General features: G+C 48.6%; 1 protein-coding gene across 1 annotated transcript in view; it reads left to right on the top strand.

Annotated features, from left to right (window-relative positions):
* hecw1b (HECT, C2 and WW domain containing E3 ubiquitin protein ligase 1b) overlaps nucleotides 1–21,216 on the top strand; it is a 74,106-nt gene extending 52,890 nt beyond the window's left edge. Inside the window, exons 13-28 of the mRNA XM_061254470.1 lie at nucleotides 222–328; nucleotides 1,018–1,203; nucleotides 1,693–1,827; nucleotides 2,118–2,223; nucleotides 2,531–2,627; nucleotides 3,365–3,448; nucleotides 8,043–8,149; nucleotides 8,565–8,679; nucleotides 10,016–10,129; nucleotides 10,622–10,774; nucleotides 11,406–11,504; nucleotides 11,966–12,095; nucleotides 12,661–12,807; nucleotides 13,569–13,683; nucleotides 15,510–15,708; nucleotides 21,089–21,216. Coding sequence (XP_061110454.1) covers nucleotides 222–328; nucleotides 1,018–1,203; nucleotides 1,693–1,827; nucleotides 2,118–2,223; nucleotides 2,531–2,627; nucleotides 3,365–3,448; nucleotides 8,043–8,149; nucleotides 8,565–8,679; nucleotides 10,016–10,129; nucleotides 10,622–10,774; nucleotides 11,406–11,504; nucleotides 11,966–12,095; nucleotides 12,661–12,807; nucleotides 13,569–13,683; nucleotides 15,510–15,708; nucleotides 21,089–21,200 — 2,006 coding nt within the window. The 3' untranslated portion in view covers nucleotides 21,201–21,216. The remainder of the gene's footprint in view (nucleotides 1–221; nucleotides 329–1,017; nucleotides 1,204–1,692; nucleotides 1,828–2,117; nucleotides 2,224–2,530; nucleotides 2,628–3,364; nucleotides 3,449–8,042; nucleotides 8,150–8,564; nucleotides 8,680–10,015; nucleotides 10,130–10,621; nucleotides 10,775–11,405; nucleotides 11,505–11,965; nucleotides 12,096–12,660; nucleotides 12,808–13,568; nucleotides 13,684–15,509; nucleotides 15,709–21,088) is intronic.
* The last annotated feature ends 295 nt before the right edge of the window (nucleotides 21,217–21,511 follow it).

Genomic DNA, 21,511 nt, shown 5'->3' with positions numbered 1-21,511 from the left:
GCTGTTTCCTGTGTGTGGTCGTGTTTCCATGGTGACGGTGCTGTTTCCTGTGTGTGGTCGTGTTTCCATGGTGACAGTGCTGTCCCCTGTGTGGACGTGTTTCCATGGTGACGGTGCTGTTTCCTGTGTGTGGTCGTGTTTCCATGGTGACGGTGCTGTCCCCTGTGTGTGGTCGTGTTTCCATGGTGACGGTGCTGTTTCCTGTGTGTGGTCGTGTTTAGAGGTGCGGAGGGAAGCGAGCAGTCAGAAGGCCGCCCAGCAGCTGCAGTCCCCCGCGGTCAAGTTCATCACCAACCCAGAGTTCTTCACCATCCTCCACGCCAACTACGTGAGTACTGCCCCACGCAGGGACAACCTAACCTGCTGACTGAGTGCAGTCACATACAGAGACAACCTAACCTGCTGACTGAGTGTAGTCACATACAGAGACAACCTAACCTGCTGACTGAGTGTAGTCACATACAGAGACAACCTAACGTGCTGACTGAATGTAGTCACATACAGAGACAACCTAACCTGCTGACTGAGTGCCCTCACATACAGAGACAACCTAACCTGCTGACTGAATGCAGTCACATACAGAGACAACCTAACCTGCTCACTGAGTGCAGTCACATACAGAGACAACCTAACCTGCTGACTGAGTGTAGTGACCTGCAGGGACAACCTAACCTGCTCACTGAGTGTAGTGACCTGCAGGGACAACCTAACCTGCTGACTGAGTGTAGTGACCTGCAGGGACAACCTAACCTGCTGACTGAGTGTAGTGACCTGCAGGGACAACCTAACCTGCTCACTGAGTGTACTCACATTCAGGGACAGCCTAACTGCAGCGGTTGGGCAGGGACGTTAACAATCATTAACCCCTGTGTTCCCCTGTGTGCCTGTGACGGTCATTAACCCCTTGTGTTCCCCTGTGTGCCTGTGACGGTCATTAACCCCTGTGTTCCCCTGTGTGCCTGTGACGGTCACTAACCTCTGTGTTCCCCTGTGTGCCTGTGCTGCCCTCTCCTCCAGGGGGCGTACCGGATGTTCACGAACAGCACGTGTCTGAAGCACATGATCCTGAAGATCCGCCGCGACGCCCGCAACTTCGAGCGCTACCAGCACAACCGCGACCTGGTGGCCTTCCTCAACAAGTTCGCCGACACACAGCTGGAGCTCCCGCGGGGCTGGGAGGTCAAGACCGACCCGCAGGGGAAGGTGGGACGCCGAACAGCCGCGAGACAAACTCATATTCGCACTCTCACACTGATATTAACACTCTCACACTGATATTAACACTCACACGCTGATATTAACACTCTCACGCTGATATTAACACTCTCACGCTGGTATTAACACTCTCACGCTCATATTAACACTCTCACGCTGATATTAACACTCTCACGCTGATATTAACACTCTCACACTGACACTGGTGTGCTCATAATCAGGCGCAAATTTGAGCCATTATTAAATGGAGACAGGACTTACCATTGATTGATCTTTTGATCCGTTATGAAGAGTAGGTTTTTGGAATGCTTTTTTTTCCCCCACCCATTCTAGAACTCCACTGCTGTCAATTACCAGGGATTGTGACATCAGCATTAGAATGTTCAGTTCAACCACATTCAAGAACGTTCTGTCACATATGTGTGACCTCACACCTTTCAGGGTTAAAGGTTGTCTGTTTTTTTTTTTCTGTTCCAGTCCTTCTTTGTAGACCACAACTGCCGCGCGACCACCTTCATCGACCCCAGGATCCCGCTGCAGAACGGCCGTCTGCCCAACCACCTGACCCACAGGCAGCACCTGCAGCGTCTGCGCAGCTACAGTGCAGGAGAGGTGCGCGTCTGCGTCTGCGCAGTCACCTGACCCACGGGCAGAACCTATTTAAGAAGATTCATTGGTCTTCTGTTTCTGTAGCTGATCCACTTCAGAGTTCGCTGTGTGCGTTCAGAGATGCTCTTCTGCAGACCACTGTTGTAATGCGTGTTTATTTGAGTTACTGTCGGAGGTCTCTGTCTGACTCTGATCACCCTTTGATTGACAGCCATCAGAGGTCACAGTCTGACTGATCACTCTTTGATTGACAGCTGTCAGAGGTCACAGTCTGATCACTCTTTGATTGACAGGCCTCAGAGGTGTCCCGGAGTCGAGGCGCCTCTCTCCTGACCCGTCCCGGGAACAGCCTGGTCGCCGCTGTGCGGAACCAGCACCAGCCAGAACCCGTCCCCCTCAGTGAGTTACCCCAAAACCCCAACATTTTCATTCATCACAATATATTATTGTCGCTTTCATATACAATTTTGTGCTTACAATAAATTGCAGATTATGTTGTTAAAATCAATTTATGTCATACAATAAAAAAAAAGTGATATAAATATTTTGTATTGAGTAGCATATGCAGTATATTCAGTTTAAAGTTCTACAGATGGCCTTCGTTTTCACAGGGGAAATGGCCGTCTGAACATATTCATATGAGACCCACGTGGCAGCCTGTGACTGAGCGCTGTTTGCCTGTTTGTCTCCATGTTTCCATGTGCAGCGTATAACGATAAGATCGTGGCGTTCCTGCGGCAGCCCAGCGTCTTTGAGATGCTCCAGGAGCGGCAGCCCAGCCTGTGCAGGAACCACCCGCTGCGGTGCGCACGCACTTCCCTGTTTACGCACTTCCCTGTTTACACACTTACCTGTTTACGCACTTCCCTGTTTACACACTTCCCCGTTTACGCACTTCCCTATTTACGCACGTCCCTGTTTACGCACATCCCCGTTTACGCACATCCCTGTTTACACACTTCCCTGTTTACACACTTCCCCGTTTACGCACTTCCCTGTTTACGCACGTCCCTGTTTACGCTGTCTACGCACTTCCCTGTTTACGCACTTACCTGTTTACGCACTTCCCTGTTTACACACTTCCCCGTTTACGCACTTCCCCGTTTACGCACTTCCCTGTTTACGCTGTTTACGCACGTCCCTGTTTACGCACGTCCCTGTTTACGCACGTCCCTGTTTATACACTTCCCTGTTTACACTGTTTATGTACATCCCTGTTTACACACATCCCTGTTTACGCACATGCCTGTGTACACACATCCCTGTTTACACACGTCCCTGTTTACGCTCATCCCTGTTTACGCACATCCCTGTTTACGCTCATCCCTGTTTACACACATCCCTGTTTACACACATCCCTGTTTACGCACATCCCTGTGTACACACATCCCTGTTTACACACGTCCCTGTTTACGCTCATCCCTGTTTACGCACATCCCTGTTTACGCTCATCCCTGTTTACACACATCCCGGCTTACACTGCACTGCCTGGTGACCTCTGACCTGGACTGCCCTGTGACCTGTGACCTTTGACCTGTAGGGAGAAGGTGCATTACATCAGGACAGAAGGAGCTCACGGCGTGGAGAAGCTGTCATGCGACGCTGACCTGGTCATATTGTTAAGGTACGAGTTTAAAAAAGGCCCAGCCCGGCTTATTTCCAGATGTCTGAGTGCGTCTGTGCACAGCTCACCGACAACTGCTAGCCCGCTGGTCTCTGATCACAGTAAAATGTCCACTGTTAAATTAACTCTGACAGCGTACATAGTGTATGGTCCCTGTTGGACTCATATGTACTCTATTAGAGTTGTGATGAGGCTCCCCTGTTTGCTATCTGTGAAAATACTCAGGAAAATGTCCAGTGCTACTGTAATTCAACTCTAACAGAGTACGCATGTACAGTATCTTACCTTGTAAGAGTTGATTTAACACTCAACATTTTACTGTATAGCTGTTTTTGCTGAGCAGCTGCGACAGAAAGGACTTTATTTTCAGCACATTGCAGCAAATCAGTCTTTACTGTTGTTCAGTGCTTTGAGTGTGTCTTTTATCGAAGGCGGTTATAAACTAGCCCACTATGCTGCTCTCTCGCACACACCTCCATTGAGGACCTGCAGAGAACACTCATCGTGTGCTGCTGATGCTTTTCAGACAGATCACAGAAAACAAATCTCTGCCCACCATTGTGTGGCAGTCGGAGATTTGATTCATGCCACTCTCAACAGCAGTGCACGGCTTTTAACCCTTTGAAGAGCAGGCGTTCTGGAATGTTTTTTTTTTTTTTTTCTTTTTTTTCAGTGTTCTAGAACTCCGTTGCTTTCAATTACCAGCAGTGATTGTGACATCAGCACTAGAGTGTTCGGTTAAGAGCATTCTGATGTCATATCTGTGTCCTCATACCTTAAAGGCTTAAAGGGCTGAAGAATGTCCCTGTCCCTGCAGTGGGTTGGTTGCATTTTCTCCTGGATTAGTTAAGTATTATTTGTTTGCTTGCTGATTCTAAATTCAGTTTAGTTGTCATTTTAGTGTTCTGTTGTGTACTTGTTTGTTTGTTTGTTAGCTATTACAAGTGGTGTTTATTTAGATTCAGTGAAACTGGGTTAGGTGTTTGTTTCTCTCAGGTAAGCTAGGCTATTAAGTTAGGCTATTGTTTTACTGGCTGGCAGGCCACAGCTTTTGTTGTAGGAGGAGCCAATACTTTGCACCCTGCTCAGGCTATTAGTACTGGCACACCTGAACTCACTTCAGTGTGCATTATTGTTCTGCAGTGGGTTGGTTGCATTTTCTGTATTCGGTGTCAGTGTTATTTAAGCAGTTGTGTAGCGCACCAGCGGCAGCGGTGTGCGGCAGCTTGCCTCGGCGTACGAAGTCGAGGGTGTCTATCTACAGGTGTCCATCCAGGCTGTCTGAGAGCCTGATGTTTGATTTTGTTTTTGCTGCCTGCCCTCATTCCACTGTGTAGTATTCCTCTTGTCCTCCCTAGTTCCCTCCATGTGTTTCCTTCCCATCCCTGTCCTCTCTCCTCTCCCCAGGTCCCAGTCAGGTAGGAGGTTCGCCTCCCGCCAACATGGGCAGAATATCTCTAACCTCATCTTCCCTCCCAGATCCCCTGGTATTGATCTCTGTGTGGCTGGTGGCCTCTGGAACTGCCAGTCCGCCGTCCAGAAAGCAGACTTCATATCTGCCTATGCCTCCCACCTGAACCTTGACTTTCTTGCTTTAACTGAAACGTGGCTCTCGCCTGAGAACACGGCCACCCCGGCTGCCCTTTCCTCTGCCTTCTCTTTTTCCCACACACCCAGATCCTCTGGCAGAGGAGGTGGCACAGGTCTCCTAATCTCATCCTCATGGAGATCTAGTGTCTTCTCCTCATCCCTCTCCTTCTCCTCTTTTGAATTTCATGCGGTTTCTGTTACTCTGCCGTGCAAACTGTTTGTTATTGTTGTTTATCGCCCCCCGGGTCCTCTGGGAAACTTTTTGGATGAGATGGACATCCTCCTCAGCTCCTCACCTGTCAATGACACCCCCCTGATCCTCCTGGGTGACTTCAACCTCAACTCAGAGTCCACCCAGTCTACCTTTCTCTCCCTCCTCTCTTCTTTTGACCTTCTTTTGACCTTACCCTTACCACTCTTTCCCCTCCCACCCACAAAGCAGGCAACCTTCTTGACCTCATCTTCACAAGGAGCTGCACAACAACCAACCTCTCTGTAACACCACTCCATATATCTGACCACTCCTTCATATCTTTCTCTCTTCCACTCTCCTCTAACACCCATCCATCTCTCCCACCATCCACTGTCACCTGTCGACGGAACCTACGCCACCTGTCTTCCTCCACCCTCTCATCTACAATTCTCTCCTCCCTACCATCCGCGGAGTCTTTCTCTCGACTGTCTCCCGATGATGCTGCTACAACTCTCATGTCCTCCCTCTCATCTTCCTTTGACTCTCTGTGTCCCCTCACCACCAAACTAGCTCGGGCCTCCCCCCCCAGTCCTTGGCTTTCTGATGCTCTACGAGCTGTCCGAACCGAACTGCGGGCGGCGGAGAGAAAATGGAAAAGGTCCTGTCTCCCCAGTGATATGGCTTCCTTCCATGCCCTCTTATCATCTTTCCATTCCTCTGTCTCTCTAGCTAAATCTTCCTTCTTTCACTCGAAAATTAACGCGGCCGCCTCTAATCCCCGCAAACTGTTTTCAACTTTCTCCTCTCTTCTGGCCCCCCCTCCCCCCCCACCCCCCTCATCACTCACACCTGATGACTTTGTCTCCTTCTTTGAAAAGAAGGTCGATGCTATTCGCAATTCCTTCTCCCAACCCTCCACCCCTGCTGACCCTCCTACCCTCCCCAACTCCCTAACCTCCTTTTCTCCCCTCTCTGACGCCGACACACTGAAACTCCTTACTTCCCACCGCCCGACCACCTGTCCTCTTGACCCCATCCCCTCTCCCCTCCTACAATCTATATCTGAGGACATTCTCCCTTTTCTCTCCTCTCTAATCAACACCTCCCTCTCTTCCGGCACCATGCCCTCTTCCCTGAAGAGGGCCAGAGTCACTCCCCTGCTCAAAAAACCTACTCTTGACCCCTCTGCCCGGCCTGTCTCTCTTCTTCCCTTTCTCGCTAAAACTCTGGAACGGGCAGTCTGCTCCCAACTGTCCACTTATCTTCTCCAGAACAATCTCCATGACCCCAACCAGTCTGGCTTCAAGAGTGGCCACTCCACTGAGACCGCCCTGCTCGCGGTCACTGAGGCACTCCACTCTGCTAAAGCAAAATCCCTCTCCTCTGTCCTCATCTTCCTCAACCTGTCGGCCGCCTTTGATACAGTCAAGCATGAGATTCTGCTCTCATCGCTGTCTGGGATGGGTGTCACAGGTTCTGCACTCGCTTGGTTTTCCTCCTACCTCTCTGGTCGCTCCTACCAGGTGACTTGGAGGGGCGCACTCTCTGACCCTCAACCCCTACGGTTCTTGGGCCTCTCCTCTTCTCGCTATACACCATGTCCCTTGGTTCTGTTATCTCTTCCCACGGCTTCTCTTATCACTCCTACGCTGATGACACCCAACTCTTCATTTCCTTCCCCCCTGACACCCAAATCACCACACAGATCTCTGCCTGCTTGGCTGATATCTCTGCGTGGATGACTTCCCATCACCTGAAGCTCAACCTTGCCAAAACTGAGCTTCTCTACATCCCTGCTAAGTCCTCTCCGTCAATCGACCTCTCACTGACTGTGGAGGACTTTGTAGTTTGCTCCTCCCGTACGGCAAAGAATCTTGGGGTGACTCTTGATAACTGCCTCTCCCTGGCTCCACAAGTATCCTCCACTGCCAGAACCTGCAGGTTCTTTCTGTATAATATACGCCGCATCCGTCATCTCCTGACGGAGAAAGCCACCCAGCTCCTAGTCCAGGCGCTCGTCATTTCCCGCCTGGATTACTGCAACTCCCTCCTAGCCGGTCTCCCAGCGTGCGCCATCAAGCCCCTCCAGCTGGTCCAGAATGCTGCAGCCCGCTTGATCACCAGTCAGCCCAGGTCGGCTCATGTCACCCCGCTTCTCATTGGCCTCCACTGGCTTCCTATTGCCGCACGCATCCGATTCAAGGCCCTAGTGTTGGCATTTCAGGCTGCTAAGGGGACTGCCCCACATTACATACAATCCCTGATCACTCCCTACTCCCCAGCTAGACCACTCCGGTCTGCCAGCTCTGGTCGCCTTACGGTTCCCTCTCTACGGGCACCTGGCGGTCGAGCTGCACGTTCACGCCTGTTTTCCGTTCTGGTTCCTCAGTGGTGGAATGACTTGCCTACCACTGTCAGGACAGCAGAATCCCTCCCCCTATTTCGACGCAGACTCAAAACACACCTCTTCAAACTCTACCTTAGTCCTCCCTCCTGATTTACCCCCCCCCCCCTTCTGATACCCCTATCCCTGTCTAACCCCCCCCAAAAAAAAAAAAAAATTGCACTTATGATGACGACTATATGTTTAGAACAGCAGTCCAGGTGTATTTTCTTAGTTCTGGATGTGATGCTTTGACTTGTGGTAGAACCTATGCACTTGTAAGTCGCTTTGGATTAAAAGCGTCTGCCAAATGACTAAAATGTAAATGTAAATGTCTCAGTGGTATAACAGGGGTGATGGCTGTGTGCATGATCAGCGATTGTGTGCTTTTCCTGATGAGATGTGGATATCTGTGGTCGTCCCCGCAGCCTGTTTGAGGAGGAGATCATGTCCTACGTCCCCACGCAGTCCTTTCACCCCGGATTCGCCTTCTCACCCCGCTGCTCGCCCGGAACGTCGCCCCAAAACTCCCCAGGTGGGTGTCTGTGGGGGGGGGGGGGAGGGAGGGGGTGAAGGACGCCATACGGCCGTGCGGACGGGATGTTTCCTCGTGGACGAACCCTGGAGGTCACTTTGAAAGCCAGACTGAAATCGGAGGACGTTGACACAGGTCAAAAAAAGCTGGTCACAGTGATGCTCTGTCACTGAACTATAAACTGGTTTGCCCTGTGTTAGGTCATATGAGCATTAGGGCTGTGTGTGTGTGTGTTGTTTACAGGTCTGCCCTGTAAACATTATGGCTATGTGTGTGTGTTGTTTACAGGTCTGCCCTGTAAACATTAGGGTTGTGTGTGTTGTTTACAGGTCTGTCCTATAAACATTAGGACTGTGTGTGTGTTGTTTACAGGTTTGCCCTGTAAACATTATGGCTGTGTGTGTGTTATTTACAGGTCTACAGAGGGCCAGAGCGCCCGCCCCCTATCGTAGAGACTTTGAGGCCAAACTGCGCAACTTCTACAGGAAGCTGGAGGCCAAGGGCTACGGGCAGGGCCCAGGCAAAATCAAGTAAGTATACTTCACAGGAGGGAAGTGTGCATGACTAGAGGGAAGTATGCATCATAGGAAGGACGTTTAAACTGCAAGAGGGACGTATTCATCACAGGAGGGAAGTATACACCACAGGAGGAAAGTACCCACCACAGGAGGAAAATACCCACCACAGAAGGTAAGTGTACATGACAGGAGGGAAGTATGCACCACAAGAGAGAAGTATGCATCACAGGAGGGAAGTATGCATGCCAAGAGGGTAGTATGCACCTCAGGAGGATAGTATACACCACATAAAGGAAGTATACACCACAGAGGGTAAGTGTACATGACAGGAGGGAAGTATGCACCACAGGAGGGAAGTATGCATGACAGCAGGGAAATATACCCTACAAGAGGGAAGTATGCACTACGGGAGTGCAGTATGCACCACAGCAGGGAAGTATGCACCGCAGGAGAGAAGCATGCAACACAACAGTAGCAGGGTGCAGGTTCCAGCTGTTACACACTCAGTGTGGCTGGTTCCTGCCTCTTGGCTCTGACCCTGGACCCACTAAAGGCTTTGTCACATAACTCGTGTGTCAGTGATTATGGTTTTGATAGCTGATCCTAGATCAGTTATATGGGGCAGAAAGTGCCCAAAAGCAAAAAAACACTGTGAAAGTGTTCACTGGCTGGCTGATTGTTTGTAACCATTTTAACAGGGTCTGAACATAGAGCTTAAACATTATATTTTCTGCACTGCATTTAAACCAAGTGCAACATAAAAGGCCACTTTTAAAATGACAGAATTTTCAATGTCTGAAGTAAATTCCCTTTTACAGCCTTTCCAGTGTGTAAGCTAAATGTAGAATCTTTAACCCCATTTCTGCAATATTTATCAATACCGTATTTCTTTTAAACGCACTTCATGTCAACCACACAAAGCATTAAATATTTATATAAGGAAGGGAGCCATTCAATGTTTTATTAAAACTGTATTTCATGTGAGAACAACATGGGTAATGAACTGTTTTTTTTAATGCTCACCACAAATGCTATGACTGTCCCAAAGAGTTTAACCCTTTTGAAGAGTAGTTTATTTATTTTTTTCTTTCTAAATTCTCAGTCAGTGTTCTTGAACTCTTTCAGTTGCCAGCCAGCCATGGTTGTACTAGAACATCCCATAAAATGTGATCTTAGACCCTTAGAAGGGGGTAAATATTGTTCATATTGTAATAAATGGATATGTAAATTAAATTAGGAAAAGGGGAAAAAGATTCATATGAAATGAGTTGTAAGTTGCTCTTGGGTGTCACATGGCTCCGCCCCCCTCCTGCTCTGATTGGCTGTGACTGTGCTGCTGTGATTGCAGGTTAATCATCAGCAGGGAGCACCTCCTGGAAGGGACCTTCAACCAGACCATGGCCTACTCGCGGAAAGAGCTGCAGAGAAACAAGCTCTACATCACCTTCATCGGAGAGGAAGGGTAGGGTCCTCTACCAGCACCAGGCAACACTAGAGTCACAGTCTGTCCCAGTGGTTCTCAAACCTCTCCCCCGGGACCTCTCCATAGGGACCTCTCCCCCGGGACCTCTCCATAGGGACCTCTCCCCTGGGACCTGAGATCTAGGTATTTCATGTGTTGGGTCTCTGGTGCAGCTGGTCAGGTTTGGGAACCACTGACATATGGCGTAGTCAAAACTCTCTCAGAAAGAATGGAACGGCTCGACAGTTTAGCACAGTGGCCCTGGATGTGCTGAAGGTGTTTTTGGTGTGTCACTCTCCCCTCTCTGTCCTGCAGGCTGGACTACAGTCGGCCCTGGTTCTGCTGAAGGTGGTTTTGGTGGTTTTGGTGTTTTGGGTGTGTCACTCTCCCCTCTCTGTCCTGCAGGCTGGACTATAGCGGGCCCTGGTTCTGCTGAAGGTGGTTTTGGTGGTTTTGGTGTGTGACTCTCCTCTCTCTCTCTCTGTCCTGCAGGCTGGACTACAGCGGGCCGTCGCGGGAGTTCTTCTTCCTGCTGTCACAGGAGCTGTTTAACCCGTACTACGGCCTGTTCGAGTACTCGGCCAACGACACCTACACCGTCCAGATCAGCCCCATGTCCGCCTTCGTGGAGAACCATCTGGAATGGTGCGTCCTGTTCTCCCCTCTCTCTCCTCCTCTCTCCTCTCCTCTCCTCTCTCTACTCTCTCCCCTCCTCTCCTATCCACCCGTACCCTAACTCCTCTCTCCTCTCCTCTCTCCTCTCCTCTCCTAGAAGAACATTCTAATCTCATGTTTGCGATCTTACACCATAAGGGGATAAAGCTCTTGGGAATTATCTGTGGCTGTAAAAAGTGATTTCTGTTGAAAATAATAAACTGATCTGTTTAGCCACTTTTTTAGAATGTGTTTTTTCAAAATTCTAAGAACATTCATTGCATTCTAGAACTCTTGCTATCAGTTGCCAGTAGCGATTGTTACATCAGCATTGGAATGTTCAGCTAAGAACACACACCTTTCATGAGTTGTTCGTTATTCAGTGTATTCAGTACCAGGGCTGGCTGAGTGTACGTATAGTTTACGCTTACCCCATAACTCCAAAACAATTTAAATGCTTAATGAAAATTCAGTTCTGTACCTTGTTTTTATTCTTATTTTTTCTGTAATTCACCCTGGGTAATGCCTGAATAAGTAGATAAATGCATGGGGGTGTGGGGGGTTAGGGGGTTTGCAGCGTGCAGGGGCAGTAAAATGACTCCGCTGGGTGTCCCGTCTCCAGGTTCCGGTTCAGTGGACGCATCCTGGGCCTGGCGCTGATCCACCAGTACCTTCTGGACGCCTTCTTCACCCGGCCCTTCTACAAGGCCCTCTTACGACTGTGAGTGAAAAACTCACCTCTCTCCCAACCCATCGACCGTTAATGTCCAGCTCCAGGGAGAGATACTGTGTATGTGTGAAATGTTTCCACTCTCGGATACGACTTTTACACTGAAACTGGTGACGTATAACACCTTTTTAAAACTGGGTGTTTTGGAATGTTTTAAAAAAATTCCCAAGTTCCAAGGTGTTCTAGAACACTCTGCACAGTTACAAGTGGTGATTGTGACCTCAGCGGTAGAACGTTCAGCTCAGAACTAATCAGTCGAGTTGAGTTCTAATCACACACCCGCGCGCTCTCACCCCTTTAAGAGTGAAACCCCCACAGTGCCTTGCAGCACTCGGCTGAACCCTGCAGTGCCTTGCAGCACTCGGCTGAACCCTGCAGTGCCTTGCAGAACTCGGCTGAACCCCGCAGTGCCTTGCAGCACTCGGCTGAAGCCAGCGTGCCTTGCCTTGCAGAGCGACCGACCTGAGTGACCTGGAGTACCTGGACGAGGAGTTCCACCAGAGTCTCCAGTGGGTGAAGGACAACGACATCACCGACATCCTGGACCTCACCTTCACCGTCAACGAGGAGGTCTTCGGTCAGGTGCGGCCCTGCCTCGCCCCCGGCTTCGCCACGAAAGTCAACACTGCCACTGATGACCGGTCCAAGAGGCCATCTTTGTCAGCTTCTGTGTTTTGTTCTCTCCATCTTCTGTATGGTTCCTTTTCTTTATCCTTTATTTAACCAGGATGGTTGCCCTGGGAGAAGGAGCTTCTGATGTCCTGGGTCAAATGCATAATTATTTTGGATTGTAATACTTTTCTGTGTTCAACTGACCTTGCCTGGTGCAGTTGAGACAATAAAGAGGTCCAGAAGGCAGGGTGTGTACTTTTTGAGAAAATACACTTTCCGATACACCGGTAGGCTCAGTACTTTGGTAAAGCGTATAAAATAATTTGAATCTAATCCATTTACCTATTTGACCCAAGTCTGGTTGCTGTGTTGACTTTCGGATTTCATGACTTCAACCTTCAACTTCATTCATATATACAAGGAGCCAGCAAATCACATCTAACTGAACTACAATAATGCAATTACGTTTCAATGTAAAGATAAGGGAAGCGCTTCTCTTGGTCTGTTCAGCCTCTGATGTCACTTCCTGTGGCAGGTGACGGAGAGGGAGCTGAAGTCGGGCGGGGCCAACGTCCAGGTGACGGAGAAGAACAAGAAGGAGTACATCGATCGCATGGTGAAGTGGAGGGTGGAGCGAGGGGTGGTGCAGCAGACGGAGGCGCTGGTCCGCGGCTTCTATGAGGTACAGAGCGTCTGACTACGCCCTCCTGTACTTATACCACATCTGACTACGCCCTCCTGCACTTATACCACGTCTGACTACGCCCTCCTGCATTTACTACTGTTAAATAGTAGAGTGTCGAGGGTCTTTTAGGTTGGCACAAAAGATAGCAGTGAGGCAGGTATGACGTTTTCTTGGAATTTATTTTTCCACCACCAGGTGTTGAGGCATCCAAAATGCAAGAACTGCAGAAAAATTACAAAAAGGAAATAAAGGAAAATAATAGAAAAAAATGTATATATAAGGCTATGGCTACATCAGCCAAACAAAAGTACTTGAATAAAGTCAGACTTCAATAATAATAATAACCATGATGATAATAATTTGACCATACCTCACACAACTGAGGGATAAGGAGGACCTAGGCATTGGTCCGTTCCCCATAGAGATCTCCTCAACAAATGAAATGCCTTCCTTTTTAACAAGTTGACATGACCACCCCAAAAAATATAAGCCTAAGTGCGTACGTGCTACACTGTGTAGCATCCCTCGGTAACAGCAGGGAAAGGTTAGTTGTGATTGACGGATCTCACTTCGGTAATCAGGTTGATGACCAAAGACCTACTGCATTGACTTAGCTATAACAGTGCAGAGTACATGTACATTCAATCATTATGGGCATTCTACAACAAGAGTAGAAAACAAATACATCTTTGTACTGACTCGTACTTCTCTGTAAATACGAGTGAACTCCTCTGACTCCTTCCCCTGGGTCGTGGCAGGTGGTGGACTCTCGCCTGGTCTCGGTGTTCGACGCCAGGGAGCTGGAGCTGGTCATCGCCGGAACTGCAGAGATCGACCTGAACGACTGGAGGAACAACACCGAGTACAGAGGGGGTGGGTACACTCACTTAGTACAGCTGGGGGGGAGAATGTGTCGGTACTGAGGAGTCACACTTAGTACAGAGCACACCTCGTTCAGTAGTTAGAGCAGAGCAGGGCTGCCCAACCCAGTTCCTGGAGATCTACCGTCCTGAAGGGCGGCCTGTAGCGTAGTGGTTAAGGTAAATGACTGGGACACACAAGGTCGGTGGTTCTAATCCCCGTGTAGCCACAGTCAGATCCGCCCAGCCGTTGGGCCCTTGAGCAAGGCCCTTAACCCTGCATTGCTCCAGAGGAGGATTGTCTCATGCTTAGTCTAATCAACTGTACGTCGCTCTGGATAAGAGCGTCAGCCAAATGCCATTACCATTAATGTTAATGTTAATGTGAATGAAGGTTTTCATTTAAAATTTCGGCACTCCTGATTCTACTAATTAGCAGCTGACGGAGATCTCTAGCTGTTGAATGAGGTGTGCTTTGTTAAGGTTGGAGTGCAAACCCACCGGACGGGAGATCTCCAGGAACTGGGTTGGGCAGTGTAAGATTTATGGGTCCACCTGGGAAGATGTCTGCTTGTCTTTCTTCATTCCGGCAGCTGGTTTGCTCGGGCAGACGCGGTGATCCAGGGAAGGTCAGAGGTCACTGTAAATCATTAGGCACTTGAGGAAAGCTCCGTGTGGGCGGAAAAGCCCTGCGCTGGTCTCCATTACGGCTCAGCGCATAATTACCTGCTGTAACCCACCAAATTATCTGCTGGGTCAGGGCAGTGTATCCTCCCCGGGGTCAAGCTTTCGGGAAGCCGGGGGAACAGGGAGATCTGGAAATTATCCCTGGCACCGAATCGCACGCGGGCGTGTAATCGGGCATTAAACGGGCGGTCCCTGGCCGCACGGGAGGCAGCTGGGTAAAAAACAGTCCTTACATTTCAGCGAATCCGAGGGGGCTTACTGCTCCGGTTCATGCTGTTCTGCCAGTTCATGTACACATTAACCGTGACGTGCCCCCAAGTCGCCTAAAAACCCCCTGTTACTCAATACAGGCTGCAAATAATGCTGTGTGTTTGACAGTTGCACTGGATGAGCTGAATGCTAAATGACAGTGGAATTGGGTGAATTACGTAATTGTTTTGGATTTAAATATGTTTCTGTGCTCGATTGATCTTGCCTGGTGTAATTGAGGCCACTAAGAGGAGCAGAATACAGGGTTTACACTTTTTGAGAGTATGTCATAGGTTGCAATACAAGCCCAGGAAAAGCATAAAGTAGTATTTTAATTCAAAACAATTCCGTAATTTACCCCGGTCTGAATGACAGTAAGGTAATGTAATGTTGATTGATAACTTGTGTGCAAAAAATATTTTGTGTGTAAATTGGTCTGGATAAAAGTAATTACGGCAAAAGGATAAGCTAGCAGTGCCCTGCGACACTGTCTGCTGTCTCAACAAGTGTCTGAGTCTTGTAATCAGACTTTTTTCTCTCAAGTATTAAATATTAGCTTTAAGCTATTGTTCTTTTCCCATTGGCAATCTTGAAAGGACAAACACTGTCTTACTTCATTGTAAGATAATTTTGTCTTAGCAAAAAAACACAATGAAGAAAATGTAGATGTTGAGTCATAAGTACAAACATATCATGTAAAAAATATTAGCTGAGATTTATTTGTTGGCGTTAGTGACTCTTGCATCTGTTATCGCTGCACACAACACCCCTGCCCTGTGCTCACGGTGTCCTCCCCCTGCCCTGTGCTGGCGGTGTCCTCCCCCTGCCCTGTGTTCACGGTGTCCTCTCCCCGCCCTGTGTTCACGGTGTCCTCCCCCTGCCCTGTGCCCCTGTGTCCTGCAGGCTACCACGACGGGCACATGGTGATCCGCTGGTTCTGGGGGGCGGTGGAGCGCTTCAATAACGAGCAGAGGCTGCGGCTGCTGCAGTTTGTGACGGGCACGTCCAGCGTGCCGTACGAGGGCTTCTCCGCCCTGCGCGGGAGCAACGGCCTGCGCCGCTTCTGCATCGAGAAGTGGGGCAAGATCACCTCCTTACCCAGGTACACATCACCTCCTTACCCAGGTACACATCACCTCCTTACCCAGGTACACATCACCTCCTTACCCAGTACAGATCACCTCCTTACCCAGGTACACATCACCTCCTTACCCAGGTACACATCACCTCCTTACCCAGGTACACATCACCTCCTTACCCAGGTACAGATCACCTCCTTACCCAGGTACACATCACCTCCTTACCCAGGTACAGATCACCTCCTTACCCAGGTACACATCACCTCCTTACCCAGGTACACATCACCTCCTTACCCAGGTACAGATCACCTCCTTACCCATACACACCTACACACACCTAAACACGCACTCACACACACACTCACACACCTACACTCACACAGTGGGGCAAGATCACCTCTTTACCCAGGTACAGATCACCTCCTTACCCAGGTACAGATCACCTCTTTACCCAGGTACAGATCACCTCTTTACCCAGGTACAGATCACCTCCTTACCCAGGTACACATCACCTCCTTACCCAGGTACAGATCACCTCCTTACCCAGGTACACATCACCTCCTTACCCAGGTACACATCACCACCTTACCCAGGTACACATCACCTCCTTACCCAGGTACACATCACCTCCTTACCCAGGTACACACACACACACACACACTCACACTCACACAGTGGGGCAAGATCACCTCTTTACCCAGGTATAGACTCACACACACACGCGTGTGCCTACACACACACACCTACACTCACTCACCAACACACACACACGCTCACACAGTGGGGCAAGATTACCTCTTTGCCTAGGTATACACACCCACACATGCTCATACACACACACACACACACTCACATACACACACTCTCTCACACACACACACCCACACTCGCATACACACACTCTCTCACACACACACACCCACACTCCTGCATACGCACACATACAGATACATGCATACACACACACATGCTCTCTCACACACACACCCACACTCACATACACACACATACAGACACATGCATACACACACAAACACAGTGTATGTTTGTTGTTTTTTGACTTCATAAGCAATTGGCAGGCTTTATGACAGTTAAAATCAAGTTCACTTATTCAGGGGTTGCTCCCTCCATTATGTGTCTATGGAGCTTGCGGAACACATATTACAGGGAGGTGAGCACTTTTTTGCAGAAGCTGCCAGTTCATTTCCGTTTGAGCACACAGCCTAACTACAGTTATCCTTTATCATTGGCCTGCTTGGGGTTTATTTTTAAGCCAAACAACTTACAAAAATGTTTCAAAAATGCATGTACTTACATAACTTAATATGTGTGTGAATACCGTAGTTCTCAATTCTGTATGCTCTTCTAAGTGATTAGTTCCAGGCTTGGGTCTGCAGCGATGCGTTTCTGCTTTTTTCAGCCATCGTAAACCTCACAGCCATGACTGTATAGCATGTGGCTCTTATATAACTGTGTGCATTAGGGCCGCTTTCCCCGGGACGCCGTGTATCTTACGCTGCACGAAATGTAAACACGCTTTGAGCAGAGCAGTAAGAGAAATCTACTGAAGAGCGATTATTTAAACAAACCTGTCGATATGATTTTGATATCTGTAAGATACAATGAATTTACACTCAGTGAGCACTTTATTAGGTATTTCTTAGACTTCTTTTTTAGACTTCTACTGCCGTAGCCTATCCACTTAGAGTAATGATGCGTTGTGATTTCAGAGATGCTCTTCTGCATACCACTGTTGTAATGTGTGGTTATTTGCGTTACTGTCACCTTCCTGTCAGCTTTGACCAGTCTGGCCCTTCTCCTCTGACGTCTCTCATCAACAAGGCGTTCCTGCTCACAGAACTGCTGCTCACCTTTTTTTTGTACCATTCTTTGCAAACTCTAGAGACTAAAGTGTGTGAAAGTCCCAGGAGATCAGCAGTTTCTGAGATACTCAAACCACCCTGTCTGCCACCAACAATCATTCCACGGTCATGGTCACTGAGATCACATTTTTTTCCCCATTCTGATGGTTGATGTCAACATTAACTGAAGCTCCTGACCCGTATCTACATGATTGTGTGCACTGCACTGCTGCCACACAATTGGCTGATTAGATAATCGCATGAATAAGTCGGTGTAGTAAAGTAAAAATGTTCATAATAAAGCGCTCGGTGAGTGTATATGATACAGCTGACACAATCCTCATTGACACACACAACAACCTACATGAGATTGAGAGTGCAGAAACCTGCGGACATCGCTGCAGAAAGACAGGGTTGTGGTGGAAACAGTGATGTCGGCAGTGTTGCTAGAGAACCAACCGCCATAAGATTATGGACATTTAAACAAGCATTTTGCTATGATTCATAACACTACAGCTCAATTTTTGCACACTGCATTGATTGAACTGGATTGTTGCCCTTCGAATCAATGCGTTCACTTCCGATCAATGTGTCATTACACCCGTAATATTTACAGTAAAGCGCTGTACACGCTCATGTCTGATCCCACCGTGAGCTGGTCAGTTTTCAGACAGAAAGGACATTAAGGGTCAGTTGTAGCACGATTAGCTGAAGTTAAACCTCGCGGTTAAACCCCGTGGACCACCGAACTGGTACAGCTAATCCTTCTTTCACAGATTCGGAGAGTCTGTGGGGTTTAAACCCCAGCTAAGCACACTGCCGTGGCCCCCGTTCTCTTTCCCACGGCTGGTCAAATACCAGCGTGCCTCTAATAATGTTTGTGTTCTTCCGTGGCGTGCCGGGTTTATTTAACCCACATTTCCTCGCTCTCTCACGCACGACGGTGTTTACCGCTAGCGGTTGCGAGACTTCCCTGGCGGCGGGAAAAGAGCCGGAATTCAGCAGGAAAACACGTTCTTTAGACGTCCCACCCTGCCTTCAGTGAAAGAATAACTGCTAGGCATTAACAAAACATTCACTTGGATTCAGTTCTTTCAGTTTCGGTTGTTTTCGTTCTCATTTTGGTGCGAGAGAGAAACTATCAAGATGCATTATGGGATATCCTATGTCATTTTAATGTCCACCCTATCTGGGAGTCAGGTGTGAAGACAGTGTGGCCAATCAGTAGCACTGATTGTCCAGTTAATTTCCCGGGAGAAACGAAAACCAGGGCCGGATTTAATGGTCCCTGCCCCCTGTCTGTAATTTGTAAAGAAAAATCACTGGCTGCAGGCATTCATACAATGGGCACGGGCAGGCTAGCTAGTAGCCTCCTGAATTGATGGAGGAGATTTATTTAGGGTCTGGCCTTCAAATGTTCCCATGTTCCCAACTGGGCCATTTAGGAAAATGAGAAGAAAGACAAAGTCAGTTCTCCGGTTTAGACCCTTGCAGAACCGGGAAGAGATGCTCTCCAGGTTAGACCATTGCAGAACCGGGAAGGACTGCTCTCCAGGTTAGACCCTCGCAGAACCGAGAAGGACTGCTCTCCAGGTTAGATCTTCGCAGAACCGGGAATAAGTGCTCTCCAGGTTAGATCTTCGCAGAACCGGGAATAAGTGCTCTCCTGGTTAGATCCTTGCACAACTGGGAAGAGATGCTCTCCATATTAGACCATCACAGAACCGGGAATAAGTGCTCTCCAGTCTAAACCCTTGCAGAACCGGCTCTAGGATTCTGGTGTCTGTAAACACGCAGTAACCGGGGACGATAATCTAGCGGGAAGGTGGCGGTTCCCGCATCTGGGAATCGCTGCAGAAACTATCGCACTGAAAACACTATTCGCACCCTCTGAATAATTTAACTTTCAAAAAGACAAAGACACTTTTGAAACCTGAATTTGGGCCCTTAAAGGACTGTATAGTCCATTTCTGCACCTGGCCCTGGACTCTTGACAGAGGAGGGCTTGTTGAGGAATTGATGAGGCTGCATTATGTACAGCCCGTGTAAGATGACATGGGTCACCTATCAGCATACTCCAACGCATGTTCTCAAAACCTGATTGCTACCAAGGGTGCCGTAGAGCTGTCAGGGGTCAAAGGGCACTTCCCCATCACGCCACCTCGGCTGCGTCTGGCAGCCGGACGTGCAGCTGGAGAGCTGGGAAGATTGAGTGCAGGAAAGCTGCCAGCCTGGCTGTCTTCCAGCTGCTGTTTGCTCTGAGCTCCTGCCAAGAGAAAGCATCGGGCAGCCAGAGCCGTCTTTGAACGCGGACCGCTGCTCCGGTCGACCGTGGGGGCACGGCGCGATCCGACCGGGAGGAACCGCGATCACATCCCCGCTGCCCTCGCCGGGAGAGAAAAGGAAATGAGTTTCCAGCTCATTGCTGAAGTGCGATTAGCCTTAACGGCGCAATTTCCATCTTGAGAATAAACGATGTAATCACCGCCAAACGTTCGTGACCGGTTAGTCGGCAACTGTCAACTTGCAGACGTTGGTCTGCTAATGGTATGTATTTGATTAATGGTTTAGGTCGTATGTCGGTTGATAGTTTAAACTCGACGCTCATGTCTGCTAATGATGCAACAAAATAGGAGTCAACCGTAAACCTTTTTGGACCTGAACTGAACATTTGGAGTCGAGGTGTTTATTTGGTAAACACTCTTGTGTCCTGATTCCACCATGTTAGTGAAACGTGTGTGATATTCCTAATTGCAGTCAGTGCCTGTAAGACAGGTTTATATAAAGGTGGAGTGTAAGGTATGGGACGGTGCTAGTGGGACAGTGCTAGTGACCGGGGCTCTACTGGGTCACCTATCACTACAGTGCAGACCTGGGTCAAATACATCACTGTTTTAGATTCAAATTCTCTGCTCGGTTCATCTTGCCTGGTGCAATTGAGCCAACCAAGAGGACCAGAAGACAGGGTTCGTATTTCATATGTAGGTTCCAATATACCAGATAAGCTCAGTAAAGTGGAGAAAAGTATTTAAATCCAAAACAATTAACTATTTGACCCAGGTCTGCTACAGTACAGTGAGTCTTCAATTGGACATCATAATTACTATACACAGTGGTGAAATGCCTATGTTTCACAGTAATAAAGAAATAAACACCAAAAGTTAACATATTGCCACAATCCATATGAAAGGCATCACAGTATACATAAAAAGTATAAAAATTCAGCTACTGTGACCATCATATCATCATTAATCATCAGTATAATAGCCAGGATATAGTATGCCAATACAGTACATAAAAATGAATAAGACCAGCTGAAACCAAGATTACCAGTCGAGTACTGGGCATGAGTTCAAATAAATGTAATATTTATGTACATTTCTGTGCTGTGTTCTGTCATCATACATTCCAAGAGCCTCTTTCAGAGGTTCCTGCCCAGACTTCCATGCCAAGATTGTTAGGTTTTAGGCGTGGGGCACTTATAAAACATCGGGAAAAACATTGCTCAAGTTTAGAGTTTTGTACATTGTGTCCATTTCAGGGCGCACACCTGCTTCAACCGGCTGGACCTGCCGCCCTACCCCTCCTACACCATGCTGTACGAGAAACTCCTGATCGCCGTGGAGGAGACCAGCACCTTCGGCCTGGAGTGAATTCCACCCGAAACCCTTTCCACGGGAAACCCTTCCCACACTCAGACCCTTTCCACACTCAAACCCTTTCCACACTCAGACCCTTTCCACACTCAAACCCTTTCCACACTCAGACCCTTTCCACACTCAAACCCTTTCCACGGGAAACCCTTTCCACACAAGACCCTTTCCATGGGAAACCCTTTCCACACAAGACCCTTTCCATGGGAAACCCTTTCCACACTCAGACCCTTTCCACACTCAGACCCCTTTCCACAGGAAAACTTTTCCACGGGAAACCCTTTCCACACAGATTCTTTCCAGACGAGACC

Source organism: Conger conger, chromosome 9 (genome assembly GCF_963514075.1).
Source record: "Conger conger chromosome 9, fConCon1.1, whole genome shotgun sequence".
Classification (NCBI taxonomy): Eukaryota; Metazoa; Chordata; class Actinopteri; order Anguilliformes; family Congridae; genus Conger; species Conger conger.
The sequence above is the reverse complement of the archived record's forward strand: the minus strand, read 5'-3'. Positions and strand labels throughout refer to the sequence as shown.